The following is a 19,254-nucleotide window of genomic DNA, read 5'->3' on the forward strand; positions in this document are numbered from 1 at the left end:
CAGGAGAATAGCAATATTTAAATAAATAAAAAACCTCTCCAGCAAGTGTGATTAATTTCTTTGGGTTTAATATTCAGGGCTATAAAATATGCATCACCTACCCTACAGTGTTTGAGATTTGTCAGGTGAATGCCTCATTAAGCTGCTTTGGGAAGATGTGCTCTCAACCAGTGAGCTTAAATATTTTTGACAAATCTTAAAAAACAAAATGAAGCCATTTTATTTATTTTTAAATGTTTTATGATCAACTTAGCATCAAGGAGAGGTGTGCAAGCTGACAGTTATGAAGAATGAAAGATTCCCAATTATCACTTTATGCTATCACTGCAGAGCAGGGCAAGCTACTGCAAGCACTTACATGTCACGATGCCTTCCCAAAGGAGCTCTATATACTGATCTCAGCAGAGAGTGTAGTGTGTTCTGTCTCAGATATTTGACTAGGTAACTGCCAGTTGCATCAGTTCATATCCATTGACCCTCCATCCATGTCTGCTAGAACGATAAAAGAGAATACTGTAACTAGTAAATGCTGTTCATCGTTTAACCAAAACCTATGATAAAATGGCTGGCTTTTACAGAATGTATGTTTATATAGGCATTGTGGCTGCCTCCCTAAAGAGAAGGAAACCACATATACACTCTGGGTGCTCCAGATAGGCTTCCAGCAACAGAAACTTTGCATTCAGCAACCTTCTGAACCCAAGGAAACTGATTCAGTGGCTCTACACTGGAAAACCAGTTTTTGTGTACAAATTGTTCTCAGTAGATCAGATGGATGTCTCAGAAATTTATGTGAGTGACTGACTTGTCAAACGTAATTTAACCAACAAATATGCCCATGGATAATTTCATTAAGAGAGTTTAGCGTAGACAGTTGGATATTACTGAATCTTGGTTAATCTAGCATCTTGATCATGGGCAGGGAGCCCTTTCCAACTCAAGGCCGCATTCACTTCCAGGAACCACACACAAAGAATAGGCTTGGCCTTGGTCAAAGGCAAAACTGTGCAGAGCAGTAGGTGCAAAGGTCATCTTAGTAAAGCAGGCTAGTTTCTACAAGCTCCCACACCCCACTCAGTCCTCCATCCAGGTAAGCAAGGAACATTATGACAATTCAAGGACACATTCCAGCCAAGGAAAGACACTCAAGAAGGGCGCCAGAGCCAGTGAGTGTTGTGGCCTGGGGAAATATAAAAAGCCAAGAGAGCCACATTTAGCCCCAAGGCCTGAGGCTCTCCACTGCTGAGCCAGAGGAAGTAGTGGAAAACGTTTTTATTGATTTCTGTCAGTTGTTGATGCGGAATGCTGCACCTTCAATAGCAAGTAAGCAAATAAACAAAATAGTTAACAATCCTGCTTCTGGAACATGAGTGAATCAGGAACATTCATCCTAAAAAACTGCCCTCCCACTTTCCAGTCTGTACAACGCTGAATTAAGAATGGAATAAGCAAAGGAAACTGTTGAGGGTCCCAGATCTTTCAAAGCCTCACACCCCAAAGCCTGTTTTCATAAGTAGAGCTACTAGCCCTCATGGTATATAGGAAACAGCATGGAAATGGGAGGACTTTGCATACTTACTCTCCTTCACCTGCTCGGTGAATGCAATCTCTGCCACTGCACCTCGAATTGCATTTAAATCTAGTTAATCGATACCGCCTCCCCACCCACTTCAATTACATCCCTCAACAGAATTTCAACACCTTCTTCCACAAACTGTCCATAAGACCCACCCAATTCATGGCTCCCTCGTTTTCTTCTCCAATGACCACGCTTTCCTCTCCCCGCCTTCTTTACCCACTGGGCAAAATTCCTATCCAACGGGAAACCAATATGTTAGATTCCCGCCCTTTTAAATCCTCTTTCTAATGGCTAGGGTAGGCCGTGGTCGCCCGTCCTTCCCCCCCCCCGTTTAGGGCGCTGGTCCCTCGCGCCGGCTGGTGGATACCACGTCGGCTCCTGACTCCCCCTGCTTGGAATGCGGTGGTTGTTAAGGAGTGTTAAGGTTTTGCCTTGGGAAAAACCTTGGGAAAAGGTTTTGCCTTGGTGCTAAAGAAGGACAGAACTTTTTTTATGTATGCTACAACAGCAGCAAGAATACTCATTGCAAAGTATTGGAAGACACAAGATTTACCCACTCTGGAAGAATGGCAGATGAAGGTGATCAACTACATGGAATTGGCAGAAATGACTGGCAGAATCTGAGACCAGGGAGAAGAGTCGGTGGAAGAAGATTGGAAGAAATTTAAAGACTATTTACAGAAATATTGTAAAATTAATGAATGTTAGAAGGATGTTGGATAGAAACTAAGGGGTTTCCAGCTGTAATGCTTTAGGAGATACGAAAAAAAGGTTTACAAATGGGTAAAAGCTTAATGGTAAGGATTTGCTGAACTAACAAATTGAAGTGGAATACAAAGAAGGGAGGTATGAGGAGGTCTGGGGAAATAAGCGTAAGGAAGATATGTTATGGAAAATTATCTGTTTTTTAACTGTTTTTATGTTGTATTTTGTATTTTGTTTCTTTTTATTTTTTATTTTCATTGTTATATTTTAAAAACTTTAATAAATATCTTTTTTTGGGGGGAAAGGGAAGCGGCCTCCGTGGGGTAGACCACTTGCGGTACCAGCCCCAAGAGGCTTCTGACAAGGCTCCAGGGGCACCAGGCCGCGTTTCCATGGCGACCGCGAGAAGCCGCTGCCGCCTGCGGGAAAGCACTCGTGTTGCGCAGGTGGAAGGAAGAACGCCGCTAGGGCGCGCGGGGCGGAGAGCCCAGTTTGGGCATGGTCAAGATATTCCGCTGGTGAAGCGGCTCCACAGCTCCAAAGACTAGAATTGGCGGGAGCAGCGGATTCACGGGATCCTCAGGGCCATCCGGAGCTGCGGACTCCGGCCACGTCCTGGAGGTGGTCTTCCCTTTCCGCAGGGATTGGGGCAGCTGGGAAGTGATCCAGGCCTGCCGGGCCCAGCACAGCCAGAACCGCTTGCCCTGCAAGGGGAGGGGGAGCCTTTCCTCTGTTGGCAAGGGTTTCAGAAGCAAACCTTCCCAAACGAAGCTAGCGGCATATGAAAAGATCCTTGTGAAATCCCAAACACGATTATTAGGAGTGAACCTCACTGACCACCATGCAACTTAATTCGGAGCGCAGATGCATGAGATTGCAGAGTAACTGTGGCGTGAGTTCTAGCCCCACACTTCAGCAGATAAGTGAAGTGGCTCCCTTCAGTTATCCTGTACAGTATCTGATAAAGGAGGACTTTAGACCACAAAAGTATATGCTGCAACAAATGTGTTTGTCTTTAAGGAGTCACAAGACTAGTGTGTGTGTGTGTGTGTGTGTGTGTGTGTGTGTGTGTGTGTTTGCTGTAACTGACTTGCGTTTGTTACAAGCAAAGGAAAAGGTCTGGCAGACATGTTACCATCAGGCAAAACAGCCAACCAGCCACGAAAGGGTGGAACTGCAAAAACATGAGAGGATTGATCAAGCACCTGGCAGGCTACAGGACTGGTGAACTGCATTTGTCTTTGCTTTTGCCGCTTATGGCAACAGCTCGACAAGATTCCTATCCTGCAATGAATGTGAATAAGTATGGTTCCAAGAGTAGAACTCCTTTGAACTGTGGTGTACATCCTGCTTCTTTTCTCTTACTTGGTTAATACTACCATCTAGCTCACTATAGAGGCACTACTGTCAGTTGGGCTGTGCTTCCTAGTCTGTGGTCCTTAGCACTGTCTTAGTTTTCTACACCCATCAATCCTAGAAATTGCTCTTTTATAATCCAATCACAAAGTGATGGGTTGTTTTAGAAAGAAGGACTTGACAGAAGCTGACATCTGCTTTGAAACTAGCATTATAAAAACACTTCTGATTTTGGGAAGCCATGGGAACGGACCCCAGGGGTGGGGAAACAGAAATTTTGGATAAAATTGTAATATATGTAATAATGTCTGTCTTACCAGTCCTACACACCAAATGATTACAAATATACCCGGTGTTAGAGATTGGCTTTTAAACCACTACACCATAAGATACATGAACTTACCTTTGTTGTATGCTGACAAATAGCAGGTGCGTGTATGAAAATAGTAGGGAGGAATGTGTCCTTTGACACCTTTTTAAAAAGTCCAATCTCCCTGTCTCCCACCCCCCTTTTCATTAGATTATTCATCAGTTAATCAGATTCCCCCCCATTAATCCTCAGTGTCCTACAAAAAGGGGAGCAGGATCAAATAAGGTCATCATTCCAAGGGGACTTTAGAAAAATTAACTCCTGCTAATTATTTTATTTTGTATTGCGATGACATGTGGCTGGAACAAAGTATCTCCAACTAACTCAGAAGTTGTAATGGCCTGAGCTGCCTTATATTAATCTGATGACATCCTTCCAAACTAATTATGCCAAAACTACAATCTCTTTTTTATAGATAGGAATTCAGTGCCCACCATGAGCAGAAAATTGTACATTTTTATATGTACTGCTCAGAGCCCTTGGAACTGGAGTAGGTGGGGAGGACAGTCAATACAAATACATTGATACATTTCTGTTGTACATTCACTGACTACGTGCCTGTTTGTTTCTCTTATCTTTCCCCAGGGATTCATTACAGCAGTGCCGTTACTGTTGATGAAGTAAAGGCCTTGGCTGCTTTGATGACATACAAATGTGCTGTAGTGGGTAAGTTTACACCAAATGTGAAAAATACTAGGATGGGCACAACAGGCTAGGAGGTGGCACTACTCTAATACCGTATGGATGAGATACGCAGAAGAGTTAATGCATATCTCAGAAAAACCAGCATGGTGTAGTGGTTAAGAGCAGTAGTCTCTTAATCTGGGGAACCGGATTCACTTCCCCGCTCCTCCACATGCAGCTGCTGGGTGACCTTGGGCCAGTCACACTTCTCTGAAGTCTCTCAGCCCCACTCACCTCACAGAGTGTTTGTTGTGGGGGAGGAAGGGAAAGGAGAATGTTAGCCGCTTTGAGACTCCTTCGGGTAGTGATAAAGCGGGATATCAAACCCAAAAACAGTATGCAGTGCTTCTCAGACACTTTGAATTGGGACCCCTCTACAACATATATATATTATATTTCATATTTAATGGCAGTATAAATACGCAATGTGTATTTGAATAGAATTTACATATATTTTGGGAAGAAGAGAAGAAGCCTATCTCCAAAAGGGTTCATATAACTGTAATACTGTGCTGTCAGCCCAGTGAAAGAAAGTTATTTCTTGTATGACACACCGTGGAATATGCTGGGACCAACAATTTTAGAAGCATTGTATTATGTACTTAAAGTACACAATAGAAGTGTCTTTGTTGGCATTTCTTGAATTGATGGAGTGGAGATAATGAAAACAGGACAGAATGAAATGGAGAGAAGATTGGAATGTTGGAGGAAATTACGGTACCTCTGGCTTCTATCTTTTGCTTTTCCCTGTTACACATTTTATTAAGTTTGTAGCCCACATGAGCATAAGAAGCTGCCTTATACCAAGTCAGACTATTTTCCCAGCTCGCTGAGTATACTATCTGCTCTTAACTGGCAGAGCTCCCTAGGTGTCAGACAGAGGTCTTTCCCATCTGTACCCAAGGAAAATGAAGTCCCAGGAACAAATATTCATGTCAACTTTGTCCCCATATCTATCTGAGCAATACCATCTTGGAGCCAACAATATCAGCCATACAATCAATGACTTATTCACATGCATGTGTTCTAACATAATATACACTGGCATCTGCCAACAATGCCTTTTTGCCATCTACATAAGTCGAACAGGTCTGTCTCAAGGAAAGAGGATAAAGGGACACAAATTGAATGTTAAGAATGGTAACTGGTATCCAATGTGAAGTCAGCAAAATCCTGGGAATCATTATAAAAGTTATTCAGGGCGTGTGCCTGGTTCGGTAACTTCATTAGACCTCTGACAAAGTGAGTTGTGGCCCATGAAAGCTTTTGTAACCAATTACTATATTTGTACTGTGTTTTTCTTCCAAGGAACTCAGGGCGGGATTCACTATTCCCCCCCCCACACCCACGTTTTACGCTCGCAACAACTCAATGTGGTAGGTTAGGCTGAAATACAGCAGGTAGCCAAGAGTCGGCCTGTGTGCTTTATAGCTGGCTGAAGAGGGGATTTGAACCTGATCACTGAAATCCTAGATCAATACGTGATTGCTATTCTGTGTCTTGGGTGCTATAGCATTCTTGTTTATGCTGCAACAGAATAACATAGCTACCCCTCTGGACTCCACAAAATCATTTTTTGTTGTTGTTGTTTGTGGCATCATTAAGTGAATAATACTAACATTTTGTTTGGTGGGTGGTGGACTCTTGGATACCAGCTTTTCATCAGAATGTGGATCCTGCTAACACATTTGTTTGTGCAGGTTTAGGAGATGGCAGCCTGCCAGTTTCCCTTCAATCCTGGAGAAATACATTTTGTCCCCTAAGCAATCCTTCCCTCAGGTTAAAAAACTTGGCTAGCTGTTCATGTACCAGGAACCGTGTCTAAGTCACCTCTATTGAATTAAGTTTGCTGAGCAATCCCCCAAGGAATACTTTGCTTACTCTAATTAACTTGCCAAGAAAATTAAACTAAGAGGGGAAGCCCTCTGGTCCTCGGGGAATGTTGTCTTTGTGAATTGTTTTTCCTTCCCCAATAAATCAAGTTTAAATTTTCCTCGAAGAAATCAGCTGAGGCAGCTGAGGCAGGAGCTGAACTCTGAGCTCCAAGGGGAAGAACTCAGCTACTGTGTATGCATTCTGTATTCATCTTTCTCCTATTTATTCTTGGCAGTTAACCTGGAACGGGCTGTGCTGTCAATTTGGCTGTTGTCTTGACTGTAGCTCTCATCCTCTTACCAAAGTTGTCATGTTTGGTTCTCGGTGCTGCTGTGGATTTTTCCTTGGAAAAGTTCGTTCAAGCAACGGATACTTTGATGAAGGCAGGGGCAGACTTTGATAATCTTTTGCAAGATGGTGCCCTGTGCGAGGCCAAAATTTAGTTCCCCCAAATGAATCTTCTCAAACTTACACCCCCTTGGCTCAATGCCTCTGTGTGTGTGTGTGGGGAACCATCCACACTGCCCTAAATCCAGTGCTGGTGAATAAAAAGTTAAAATGTTAGATGATACAAGTGGTTTAGATATGGGCCCTTCTGTAAACATTAATAGCAGAAAGGAAACACTGTCTACTTATGGGACAAAGGACAAGCCTTTCTGAGCAATTCAAAGCTTATCATTTTAAGACATTGGTTCAGTGGAAGGTTAATCACTTTTTTCCTACTGTTAGGCATCCCTAAAACTCCTGCCTTGGATGTCAGGCTAGACAAACTGAAGTGTGTTTCTCATTCCACAGTCATGGCACTATAGTTGAATTTTGAAAAGCTTAGAAGCTTGAAAGCAGCATCCTCAAAGTGCCTTGCAATATCCTCATCTTGGCTACTATTGAGAAACAACTTACAATGGAGAATGCTCCTCGTTTGACCAGACTGATGTGCTTATATGTATTTATTAAGCATGCAGCAAGTGTATGTCAATATTCTGACTAGGTAGTAGCTGACTGATCCACTCTTTTTATATTGGGTGAGCTTCCTAACAGAAGCAGCTCACTGGGTGGGGCAGAGCAGCTGTACTAGCTTCCTGTCACATAGGTCCTTGCTGCTCACCTGGAAGGAGGCGGTGAGGTAGTAGAGAGGTTGGCATGATGCAAATGCGCCAGCAGAAGCACTGAATTGGCTCCGCTAGTATGTTTGCACAATGCAGCTCTGCAATTTCTCCCCTTTCCCTCCTGTGATCAACAGTGATCTGCTGGGAAGCTAGTTTACCAAGCAAGCCACTTCTGTTCCCTAATGCACAAAGCTGGCAAAAGGAGAAAAATTGTAGTGTGTTCAGGTTTGCAAGCAACCAGTTTTCCCTGTATGAAAATATCCCTAGCAACGGATCACAAGTGATTTATTCTGGAGGCTCTTGAAGCAATCTAATCAAGAGCTGCAAGAACTAGAACTGGAAATGCATGGATCTTTCTGTTAGAGATGCAATAAGTAACACGATGGGACTCTTCAGTTCTGGGACTGAGTCAAGCAGGAACATGTAGAACAGCTTTTATTTTTTACTTACTTTTTCCCTCATCTCAGCATTGTTTGCAACATTATGACAATAACAGTGAGTAAAAGATTAGGCTCTGCCCGATCCGTGTGCGGAGAGAAATTACAGAGTCTGAAAATCTGGTTATGGGTTGCTAAACACTTTGAGTTCTTATCTGTGCTGCAGAACATATGTGACAGCAGATTACAGCTAATGAAAATGTGGCCCCATAATCATAGGAGATACAGTAGTACCTCGGGTTAAGAACTTAATTCGTTCCGGAGGTCCGTTCTTAACCTGAAACTGTTCTTAACCTGAGGTACCACTTTAGCTAATGGGGCCTCCTGGTGCCACCGCTACGCAATTTCTGTTCTCATCCTGAAGCAAAGTTCTTAACCCGAGGTACTATTTCTGGGTTAATGGAGTCTGTAACCTGAAGCGTCTATAACCTGAAGTACCACTGTATGTGGGCCCTGCAAGGTCTCCCCTGTTTAATACAATCTTGGAATTTTGATGGGGATGTGTGTGTTGGGCATACTATTCTCCATGACATTCCTCCTCCATTTAAAATATGTAGTTCAGTGCAGTCTTCTGTATATAAATTTCACCTAGTCCTTAGAGCAGTGGCTTAATGATTTTTCTACCTCTTTTAGCATTTTTAATTTGCCGTGCTAGACACTGTATGGTTTCCAATTTTATTTTTACTGCTGATTTTATTACTTAGATATTGTATTTCAATTACAATAAAATAAAATACAATTCAAGAAATAAAAGCAATACAAATACAACTAAAAACCATACAGTGTTTTTTTTTTCCTTATAGGGTGCCTCAGAGAAAGGAATTGTACACTCAGGATTAGCTTTCACCATGGAATGTTCAGCCAAGGTAGGTGTCTATTCACTCAATATTTTTCTCTTTTCACTATTTTCACAGGACAAGCCAATCACTATCCTACAGATACCTCTCTAATATCCTTCTCTATGCTTCTATAACATTCATTATAATTTCATCAGAATAGTGCTCACTGGCATTAATTCCTTGTAACCCACCATTTTCTAAGTTTTGGCTTAGGACAAGAGTACCGGGACATGCTAATTTCTATTTATGTTTTATCTTCTAGAAAATCATGGGTGCAGCCACAAGGTATAACCTAGACTTGGACTGTTGCCTGTTACTGCACCGTTGAAAAAGTATTTTAAGGTTTACAGTGAGTCAAGTTTCACTTCTTGAGACTACCATTCTATTGACCTTCTGTCTGTTGCCTGAAGAGGAAAAAGTGTGTGTTGCCTTTGAGAAGTTAGAACATCACAGTGAGTGAGGAGACCTGAGGTGTCGCTGTGAATTTCTGGAAGCTTTCCCTTCTGTTTACATCTTACTCCTCCCTTTCCTGTTCCCAATTTCCTTGATATTTATTTGGAGAGCTGTTCTTTTTTAGACCTGTAGATGGTGCCAGCCGTTTGGAGAAGCTGTTGATTTACTGAATTATACACTGTAGCTGTTCAAATTAACCATCTGTTAGAGTTTAATGTCTTATTCTTTTATTTCATGTGGCTTGCCTTTACCACATGCTTGGAATGCCCTGATCTCCTTGTTTCAGGGTTATGTCCATATTGTAGCTAGCTCAATATTTGGTCCTAAACATTTAATTGCTTCTTGGACTGTGGTAATGGTGCTTTTCCGTCTGTTCAGTGGCCTCTCCTGCAGATGAGAACCATCTTTGCAAGTGAATCTACTTTATTTCTTCCTGCCATAAAGGAGAGATCCTGAGTTTGTGCACATATTTTATTGCAGGCTTGTCCTAGCAAGCATTATCTGCACTATACTCCCCATATACATACTTTATTTAAATGCCACAATAGAAAATCCACACTAATGTTTTCTGTTCTCTCTTGGTTTGCACCCTAGTTGTGGTGTACCCTTCATTTTCATTCCTAGTACCTGGATCTCTTTTTTCCACAGCTATACTAAAGGCTTGCTGTTGCCTGAGTCACAGCATTTTCTCAGAATATGTTAGTAAATCTCCACATACTGTTGCTTGATACAAGATAGTGAGCCTACCTTCCTGTTGTCAGAATCTCAATTAGAACAATCAAGTTACTGTTCCTCACCCACTTCCAGCAGAGCTCCAGAATCAGTCACACCTTTGGTTTCAGCCTGTGTCCATCCTGATAGCTGGCCAGAGGACATCTTACTGCATTTTTTGCCTTAACAGGATTTGAAAGGTTGGAGAGCTCTTAGTACAGGTTGTATGTGTTGGTGCCCAAAGCTCTGGATAAGAAAAGAAGATCTTAGTCTTGGCTATATGAGCATCAGTACACTTGTGTGGCTGTAGGGTCTTTAACGGCATATTCTTTACTGGTGAGGCTGCTTGCTCAAAAGGATTGAATTTGTTGCAAGTATGCTTGCAAGGCTGAGTGAATAGGTGCCAATGAAGTGTTTGTCCAGAAACAACATCACACCATCACACATGTGTAGTCTAGTCAGCCTGCTGAAGTTACTATTGTTTGTACAATGATATCCAGTCAGTTTGCCTGTTGGATGAAGGCTGCTTCTCATATTGCAGTAGGCTTAGGACACAGCAAAAGCCAGAGGCAGCTATGGCACCCTGTAACTGTGATTCAGGGAAGATGAATGACAAGAAAGAGGAACCTGCTGCTCCTAGACAATGGGGATTGGATATTTGGGAAACATTCACATTGTAACTGTGATGTATTGTCTTTTGGTTCACCAGTGATGTGAAGATTATTGGCCTTATGGAACAGTTCAGCCTTTTAAAAAAAACCTGCTTTGAAACAATGGTGTCCTAGTATTGCTGTTCTAACAAATTTATTGGCTGGAATTTTAACTCACTACTTGCTAATTACTTATGGTGTTTCTGTTCGTCCAGGTTGTTGGTTCACGTTTAACTTTGTTTTATACTGGATGGGCACTTCTCATCATCACAGTTGTAAATGGTGACTGATAGGAATGCCACATATGCCATAGGTAATGTCAAATTTGGGTCGTATCGCTTTGAGCTTTACTGTACTGGACAGCTCCTCCTCTCTCCCAGCTGGCACATCGTTTTTCTGTACATTGTCACCTGCAGTTATCCAGCTTCAGCCTTACGCACTGGATTGAAGAGCTGTTGTTTGTGGCAGATTAGCAATATCATATGCTCACTAGAGAGTGGGGGAGGTTATTTTTGAACCATGGGGCTAGTCTTGTGAATGTTTTAGCATCTATGTTATGATTGCAGATTACCATGATTTGGACAGGCTTGATTTCCCCCCATATGGACTTAGGTTGGACTGGGCTGTGATTGGATGTATTGAATAATTCTGAAAACACTGGGATGCCCATAAAAATTCCATTGTGAGACAACTACAAGAATTCACTTCACTGTGGAGGAAAATGTTTGCATATGAATCCTTACTTCTGTACATCTATCCCCAGTTCTTTACTGAATCCTTTCCAATACATCTGCAATCTCTTTGGAACGTGAACATAAGATTGAGTGGCTAGTGGAGACCTTAGTATCAGTTTACTTCATGATTTTACTGAAATGAAGCATTCTGTGCTAATCTGAATTTCAGCAGATTTGGCTGGCTGATCACAAGCCTTGTCACGTTTTAGTGAGGCATCAGGCATAAGCCTGCATTTTATTAATGTTTGATCAGGACTTGTATATTAAAGAGAGAGCTTAGATTTTCAAAAGTTTCATGCCAGGCAGACCAGCTGCTTAAGAAAACACTGGCAATGTTTTTCCTAGACAAAGGGGCCCCTTTGATTGATAGCAGAAAACAATTCTCAAAGTCGTAAAAGCTGAAATTACAGGCTAAGAACGAGGACACTGACCCTACATGTTACAGAAGATAAAAAAAGGCAGAAATAAATATAATTAGGAATGAGTAAATAGTAAAATAATGCCAATGTGCCTCCCAGTAAAATGAGCCAGATCTTCTTTCCAAGGTTAAAGACCAAATGGAGAAGCATCTAGCTGGCAAGTCTTTTTTTAAAGCTGTTTCTTTCTTAAACTGAGAAAGTTAGAGGGCAATAAATGTTGGGAAGAGCACATGGAAACAAAGCAACTGGCTGGAGAAGGGGGGGAAGTGTAAACAGGGGAAGAGGCTTCTTTTAAAGCGGTTTTTTACTGTGTTCCTTTTTACTGAGTTCCTTTTCTACTTTACAAAAGGCCTTATTCCTTTTAAGAGGCTATCTGTGTTGTGTATTAAATATATTGGCTTAAATGTAATTATGCAAAGGATTTAAGAAATGCTAGATTTCATATAGTTGTAAGAGTTGTATTTTGAAATTAAGTCAGCCACCAGCCTAGCCCTGCCAGACAGGAAGACGCCATCCAAGCAGTCCTGAGCAGTCCTGATATATTAGTTGTCAGACATTTGTTTAGAAACCTTCAAATGAAGGAGATCTTTCAATGTTGATGTGAAACTCAAGATCCTTGACATATGTTTAAGATAAAAATTTAAGATTAACCATTTGTTTTAGAAGGCAATAGGGCAAGGAGGGCAAGAGGTGAGTTGGTAATTAAGATTCCTTGTTGAGACACATGTAAGATATATTACTACTTATTTGTCATTTATAGATGTAACAATATATAGCTCTTTGTGTTCCATATAAGGACAGGAGGATATGGGTGTATCTTTTTGTGATTGGTTCTAGCAATCAGCCAATAGGAATTTCAACCAGGCTGATTGGACAGAGGCAGCCACAGGAGGAGCAAAGGGGGCTGGATTAAGGGAATATAAGTGCTGGCCATAATGGCAGGAGGCCAGGCCAGAGCTTGGTAACCATATACCACTGTGCCTCTCATTTATTTGTCTGACAAATAAATAATTATTTTAATTTCTCTATTGCTGCGTTGAATATTTCATTCCAGCTAAGCGTTAACCACAAGCAGGGTGCTACATTAGCAGCTTGGGGCCTATTTAATTGGTAGCAGGTGTGCCAGGTTCTGCTGCTTGCTGAAAAGGTTTGCGCTTGTCTGCTGCGTTTCTTATGGTAAAGCTGGAGGAAGGATCCTTTCCAGCAGATTCAGTGAATACATCACTGGAAAACAACCAGTGCTTCTGGTGACGTGCACCCTCCATACAACTTGGAGTGTTGGGAAGAAGTGTTGTTTGCTGTCGCCCTGAGCTTAACTGCTCAGTCATGCTGCAGAAATCGCCCCAGAAAGACATTGCAGTCAGCATGGCAAATGGCTTAGTGCAGAATGAGGCACTGTTGACTGCCTCACTGCTGCTGGTTTGTGTGCTGGGAATGTACCACACTGGCTGATAAGAAGTTTTTGGCTAATGTGCCAGAACTGGAATCTGAATCCAGAGATGTTCCCTGCATGATTTGGACTAAGAACAGCTTTCATGGACTGGAGTCTCTTCATCTTGCTTAGGAACAATACTTTCTAGGATTATTCTCAGCTACCAGGCAACTGTATTAATCGTTTTGGATATTGATATGCATAGTGATGTGATATATATTTATTTATACAGCAGTATCAGTGGTAGGATGCTTTAAGAGTAATGATCACAAGAGACCTGGAAATAATATTCCAAGAAATGAATGTATAGAATTTCCATTGTTTGAAGTCTTCAAATGAAATATGAATCAATCTATTAATCTTAGGGATGTTTGCAAACCATCACTTTATTCACCTAGTCCCTGTAAAAACATTGGTTAGCTCTTTATGTATGTTTGCATTCTCTCTAATATAGTTCCTTGTTCAAACACCTTCACATTGGCCTTAGAAATCCAGAATTGCTTTTTGAGATGGACTCTGCATATAACCATAGTGAGGCTATACAGTGTGCCTTTTTCCAGCCAAAAAGCGTAGTAGGAAAGCAGACTTGGTAGACTCACCCCTCTTCCCACAATAAACTAATACCGGCTTCATTAGTTCAGACTTTCCTCCTTTGCTTGTGACCTTGCTTTGCAATCTGGGCAGCTTGGCTCTGGTTGCTCTCCAACAGGGATTGCTTTTCTACTAATAGAAGCAAAGTATCAGGCCACTTTCAGTCTGATAGATCAGGCTGTCGTTGCAGATGTCAAATTACCGTATTTTTCGCTCTATAACACGCACCAGACCATAACACGCACGTAGTTTTTAGAGGAGGAAAACAAGAAAAAAATTATTCTAAACAAAATAGTGGATATATGATTTTTGTGGTTCATGCTGTGACCACAGACATGTGAACTGACAGTGAGTTTGGAGTAGCCCAATGCAAAAATCCTGAGGATCCATGTGGATCCATGCTTTGTAACCACGGAGGAGGGAAGGAAGGGGAACCATGGATCCTCTGCTCACGACTGCAGCAGATTCCCCCCCCCCCCGCCACCCGCAGGCATTCGCTCCATAACACGCACAGACATTTCCCCTTACTTTCTAGGAGGAAAAAAGTGAGTGTTATGGTGCAAAAAATACGGTAGTTAATGCCACTTGAACCTAAACTTTCTTTGGGCTGAAGAAGAAAGCAAACCCTTTCTTCACTCCAAGTAGACTTCTTTCTAGCAGTGTCCCATCCCAGTTGCCTGTAGAATGGAAAAGGGGAAGCCGCTAGTGTCAGAATAGGCAAGATATGAGGTAGCTTCTTGGCTGTGCATTATGTGTGTCTGAATTTCTGCACTTCTGTGTCCTGGCCGTTCAGTGCACAGGGAGCCAGACTTATATGTAAGTTTGTGCATTCTGTAAAAGTTCTTAATAACTGTGGATTTTCACTGTTCTTGAAGTCATCCATTAGCATGCTAGCAGTGTGCAGTATTAACATGTATTTGTATCTTAGAGCAATTTACAAATATACTCTATCAAGGCCACGAACTTACTGCCTGTTAGTTAAGAACTCTGCTAATGCTCTTCCTCCTTTCGTGGTACAATGAAATTGTACAGGTACTCTTCTCCGCTGCTTTTTATCCAAAGGTGTTTTTTTCTGAACACCTATAGGGCTCAGAAAAAAACCCCAGATCGCATAAATGGACCTCTGTGGCAATGTATCTGGCAGTGACCGTAACATTTTGTTAACATGCTCATTTTCGGCACTACTTGCAGTGTGCATTTTTTGCTGAATAGCTGCAAGCTTGTCTAGACACTGTGCTTGTTACAAGGATTGGCATTCCCACAGCAACTTTCCCACTCTTATCGTTTAAATTAGAACAACTCACAGCATGAGTCACCACCCTTCACATTGTGAGTTTTCCTACCCTGTGATCTACATCAATGGCCTTCGCTGTGGGCACCAATTTTTTACAATTCTCAGAATGTAGTATTTTTGCTTCATTCCTCTTCCCATACTACATATTATGACCATTGTTAGCAAATCACTAATAAATGGAAAAATATAGGTATTATCTGCACAGATACTGAATGAATAAAGGAAATTATATTTCTGGTCTCTTAGGAGTATTTTGTTCAGTGTTTTATCTGATGGTCTTAGAGAAAGACCTTAGGTTAGGGGTTGAGTTATGCAGATAAACTGACTTCATTTGAAAAAATGCATAAAATGCAGTAGTTCTAAGTGTGAAATTACGCATTTGGAAATAATGTTTACTGGGGACATCACCCAGGTAGCTTGATATTAAATTTCTTTTATGTATGCATGTGTGCCACCACTATGACCTTGGTGTATGTGTATCAGACAAATTTGTGGGTGCTTTACTGAAAACCACAGTTAATAGCTACCGTATGTACTGTTACACAGCACATTAAGCCAATAATCAACATAGCATGTACTAAGTAAAGCCAGGCCTCATTAGCCAACTTGAGTGTTTGAAAGCTCTGAAAAAATGTGGACTGCTATATGTGCAGGCAGTGGTAAAATCAAAATAAGAGGTTGGAACATGGGCCATGGTGGAAGAGACTTAGACATGTTTATCCAGAAGACCTTTGCTATTGATAAGGGGCATAGCGTTAGGTCGGTTCTAATATTTGTGTGTGTTATTTAAAAGGATTTTAATATATATGGCTAGAGATTTGTGCAATCTCTAATAGACCAAAACAATGCAAAAATTGTCTGCCTCCAGAAGCCTTTTCTAACATTTATTGTAGCAATAATACCAGTGTTGGCTGGGCAGCTTAGCAGAGATTAACCATCACAGAAGAGAGCCCATACTTGAAAAGGATGCATCCAACAAAACTGTGTTATATTAAACATCTTTCAATTTTCAGAAGCACAGAATTTATTCCCTCTGTTGCAGCCTGCCTGAACAACAGCTTTTGAGTGGGCATTTCACTTTCCCCAAATGTACAGAGTGGTACATTGAATACCTTACTCAGCAAGAGTTGTACGTCCTGTCTTCCCTCATCTGCTACATGGACAGCACTGCACTTGAACATGTAGTAATTAGTGCCTGAAACACTCTCAGCAGCTGCCTTAGTGTTAGGTTCACTAGATGTAAAGACTGAAAAGGTTCCTGTATCTTTTTAAGTACTGATGTGTAAGAGAGCAAATTTTGGCAGGTGCAGCTTAAGCTAAGAGCCTTGCAGGTGCAGCGCCTGAGGCAAATCACTGTGTAGGCTCCCCTTCTGCTTTCATTTCCCAGTATCTCTGACACTCCTCCTCTTCATGGTGCTGGTGCTGGTGCAGTGACCTCTCCAGACGTACATTTTGCTGCTGCTGTAGCGGTGGCAGCGAGTTCGTCTTCTTCCACCTCCTCCCAGTGTTGCTCTTAGGAGGCGACAGTCCTGGTCTAGGCAGTAGAACTGCTGGCACCAGGCCTGGGGAGGTTGTCCTGGCCTTGAGACAGCTCTCCCTGGTGCATCAGACTAAAGGTTTATCTATCCAGTATCCTGCAACCTTCAGTGACCAAGTAGACCCCTTGTGGGAACCTACAAGTAGTACACAAAGGCAATAACCCTCTCCCATAGCGGGCGGCACTATGGGTTAAACCACAGAGCCTAGGGCTTGCTGATCAGAAGGTTTGCGGTTCAAATCCCCGTGACGGGGTGAGCTCCCGTTGTTCAGTCCCTGCTCCTGCCAACCTAGCAGTTCGCTCCAGTGGGAAGGTAAATGGCATTTCTGTGTGCTGCTCTGGTTCGCCAGAAGCGGCTTAGTCATGCTGGCCACATGGCCCGGAAGCTGTACGCCGGCTCCCTCGACCAGTAAAGGGAGATGAATGCCACAACCCCAGTGTCGTCCGTGACTAGACCTAATGGTCAGGGATCCCTTTACCTTTTTATAGTTATTCCCTAACAACTGCTAATTCAAAGGCGTACACTTTCTGCAACTGGAGGTCACCATGTCTTATAGCCATTGATAAGACTTGTTCTCCACAAATCCCCATTCAAAGCTATAAAGCTAGTAGCCATCTCATCCTGTAGTAGCATATTTCATAAATTAACTATGCACTGTGTGAAGAAGCACATCCTTTCCCCATCCTAAAACTTTGTTGGGTGATCCTGGGTTCTAATGTTAGGAGAGGGAGAAAGTTTGGTCCATTTTCTCCAAACTTTGCATAATTTGATAAATGTTGATCTCCCCTTACTTGCTTTTTTAAAAATAAAAAACCCTCCAAGCTCCAAATGTAGCCTTTCCTTATAGGAGTTCCAGCCCCAGTTATTTCTGTTATGCCTTTCAGCCTGTTTTCTCACTTCACACTATCTTTTTTGAAATGTGTTGGCCCAAACTGTACACAGTTTTCTAAGGGTGGCCACATCGTGGATATCTATAAAAGCCTTTATAACACTATCAGTTTTATTTTTTAATTTCTTTCCAAGGTTGTATTTGCTGAAATGCCTGTTTCATTTTAAATATTAAAAGCAACCTTGTTGTCCTTTGCATCTGGGTACCTATACTTGAGCCTCCACTGGTGTTGAATCGGTTTTTACTTTTTCCTTGCTAGAAGCGATGCCTCTCCCTACTCCTATGATATATTTATTTCACTGTTTCAGAGTGGCTGCAGGAGACCTAGTCTATAAAAGCCACCCCTGGTTGCAGCACACAGCAAGGCAACTGCTTTCCTCTGGACTTGTGAACAATGTGGAGGCAGACAAGAAGGTACAGACAAGAGTTGGCTTTATTCATGGACACAGGGGCAGCTGTGTCACTGGCAGTTGCCCCAGGATTGCACACACAGCGACAGTGGGAGGTATATATCCATGCCACAGTCACAACACAGAGCGCTGGGGGCAGGAGAGGGAGGGTATTCCTTTTGTTTGGGATACACAGACACAACTTCTGAACCGTCAAAATCAGGGAGTCTCTGTTACAAGGCCAGGGGCGGGGGCTCAGGAAAGGGACAGATCACAAAGGCGTAAACAATCCATTCAGAGATATAAAAAAAAGTTCCACCAATGGTAATGAAGCGGAGTTGGCGTGATTCACGTGCAAGCAAATGTACAGCAGGCCCAATGCAGGGTCCTGGCCGAGGTGATGGAATGCTCTGCTTAAAAACGGAGAAGATACAACATGCTTCTTACTGACACAAGGAAGCCTGGCCTTACTGCGCTGGGAGGGAGACAGGGCAGTAAGGCTGGGCTCGCAAATGTGCGCGCACACAAACCGCTGCAGCCAGGGTTTGCCTTCAGAATTCTTCTCTTAATGCTAAAGACCACGATACATAAAACACAGATCCCGATGAGGTCCCTTGGAGCAGAACTGGAGGAAGAACTCATGACAGGATGGGGTGTTGGGGCTCCTCTCCATCGCCATCTGCGTCAAGGCCTTCCTTTGGAGAGGTGGAGGAGGGATGGGAGGGGGAGGGTCATTATTGTTATTGTGCTGCTGGTGGAAGTGTCGGGAACAGGGGTAGCCATTATGCTTCCGGCTCGTATTCCTGATATTCCTCCTGAAAAGAATAAATGTCATGAAGTGAAACAAGGATGTGAGTCAGAACAACCCAGCACTGGAGGTGACGAGGTAGACCCCACATGGATAAGCTTACCTGAGATACAGGCCCTGGGCTTACTCCTATATTGCCCTTGCTAAGCTCCTGTTAGGTTGGCTGTGCCAGTTGCATTAACTACCATACGTGATAGCTGTCCCCAAGCTGGGCCCTAACCAGCTCAAACATACAGCCTTTCCCCCATTCTGTTCAGTTACATTTATCTGCACAGATTAGACCAGTAAGCACTCCTGTGAACGCAGCTACTCTTCTCTCTTGCATGACCATACAACCAGTTTGCTTCCTCAAATTTCCAATGAAGCCTCCCAGTACACAAGACCAGTAGTCCATC

General features: G+C 42.5%; 2 protein-coding genes across 12 annotated transcripts in view; one reads left to right on the forward strand and one right to left on the reverse strand.

The window, feature by feature from the left end:
* The first annotated feature begins 1,098 nt into the window (after positions 1 to 1,098).
* On the forward strand, positions 1,099 to 18,644 carry LOC309527087 (glutamate dehydrogenase, mitochondrial-like). 9 transcript variants are annotated; one of them, XM_082213604.1, is made up of 6 exons: positions 3,015 to 3,207; positions 4,596 to 4,676; positions 6,003 to 6,070; positions 8,916 to 8,978; positions 9,214 to 9,300; positions 16,129 to 18,644. In XM_082213604.1, exons 1-5 carry the CDS (start codon positions 3,126 to 3,128, stop codon positions 9,277 to 9,279), a joined length of 360 nt encoding a protein of 119 aa, XP_082069730.1. In that variant the 5' UTR covers positions 3,015 to 3,125; the 3' UTR covers positions 9,280 to 9,300; positions 16,129 to 18,644. The 9 variants fall into 9 exon arrangements, 4 of the variants coding, with proteins under 4 accessions (XP_082069731.1, XP_082069730.1, XP_082069729.1 ...); XM_082213605.1 differs by lacking the exons at positions 3,015 to 3,207; positions 16,129 to 18,644 and adding an exon at positions 1,099 to 1,323 and having other exon boundaries at positions 9,214 to 9,601; XR_014217093.1 differs by lacking the exons at positions 3,015 to 3,207; positions 16,129 to 18,644 and adding an exon at positions 2,739 to 2,905 and having other exon boundaries at positions 9,214 to 9,601.
* SNCB (synuclein beta) overlaps positions 18,078 to 19,254 on the reverse strand; it is a 46,214-nt gene continuing 45,037 nt past the window's right edge. For all 3 annotated transcript variants that reach the window (XM_082213593.1, XM_082213594.1, XM_082213595.1), the window contains exon 6: positions 18,078 to 18,866. In XM_082213593.1, the coding sequence (XP_082069719.1) occupies positions 18,834 to 18,866 (33 nt within the window). In that variant the 3' untranslated portion in view covers positions 18,078 to 18,833. The remainder of the gene's footprint in view (positions 18,867 to 19,254) is intronic.

The sequence above is a fragment of the Podarcis vaucheri genome (genome assembly GCF_965113315.1).
Source record: "Podarcis vaucheri genome assembly, chromosome: 2".
Classification (NCBI taxonomy): Eukaryota; Metazoa; Chordata; class Lepidosauria; order Squamata; family Lacertidae; genus Podarcis; species Podarcis vaucheri.

What these genes read in the sequence shown, in the direction of transcription:
- LOC309527087 (XM_082213604.1), top strand. Translation starts at nt 3,126, where the DNA reads ATGCAACTTAATTCGGAGCGCAGATGCATGAGATTGCAGAGTAACTGT. An exon ending in CCCCACACTTCAGCAGATAA is followed by an intron (nt 3,208 to 4,595) that starts GTGAAGTGGCTC and finishes ATCTTTCCCCAG; the next exon opens with GGATTCATTACAGCAGTGCC. An exon ending in ATACAAATGTGCTGTAGTGG is followed by an intron (nt 4,677 to 6,002) that starts GTAAGTTTACAC and finishes TTTTCTTCCAAG; the next exon opens with GAACTCAGGGCGGGATTCAC.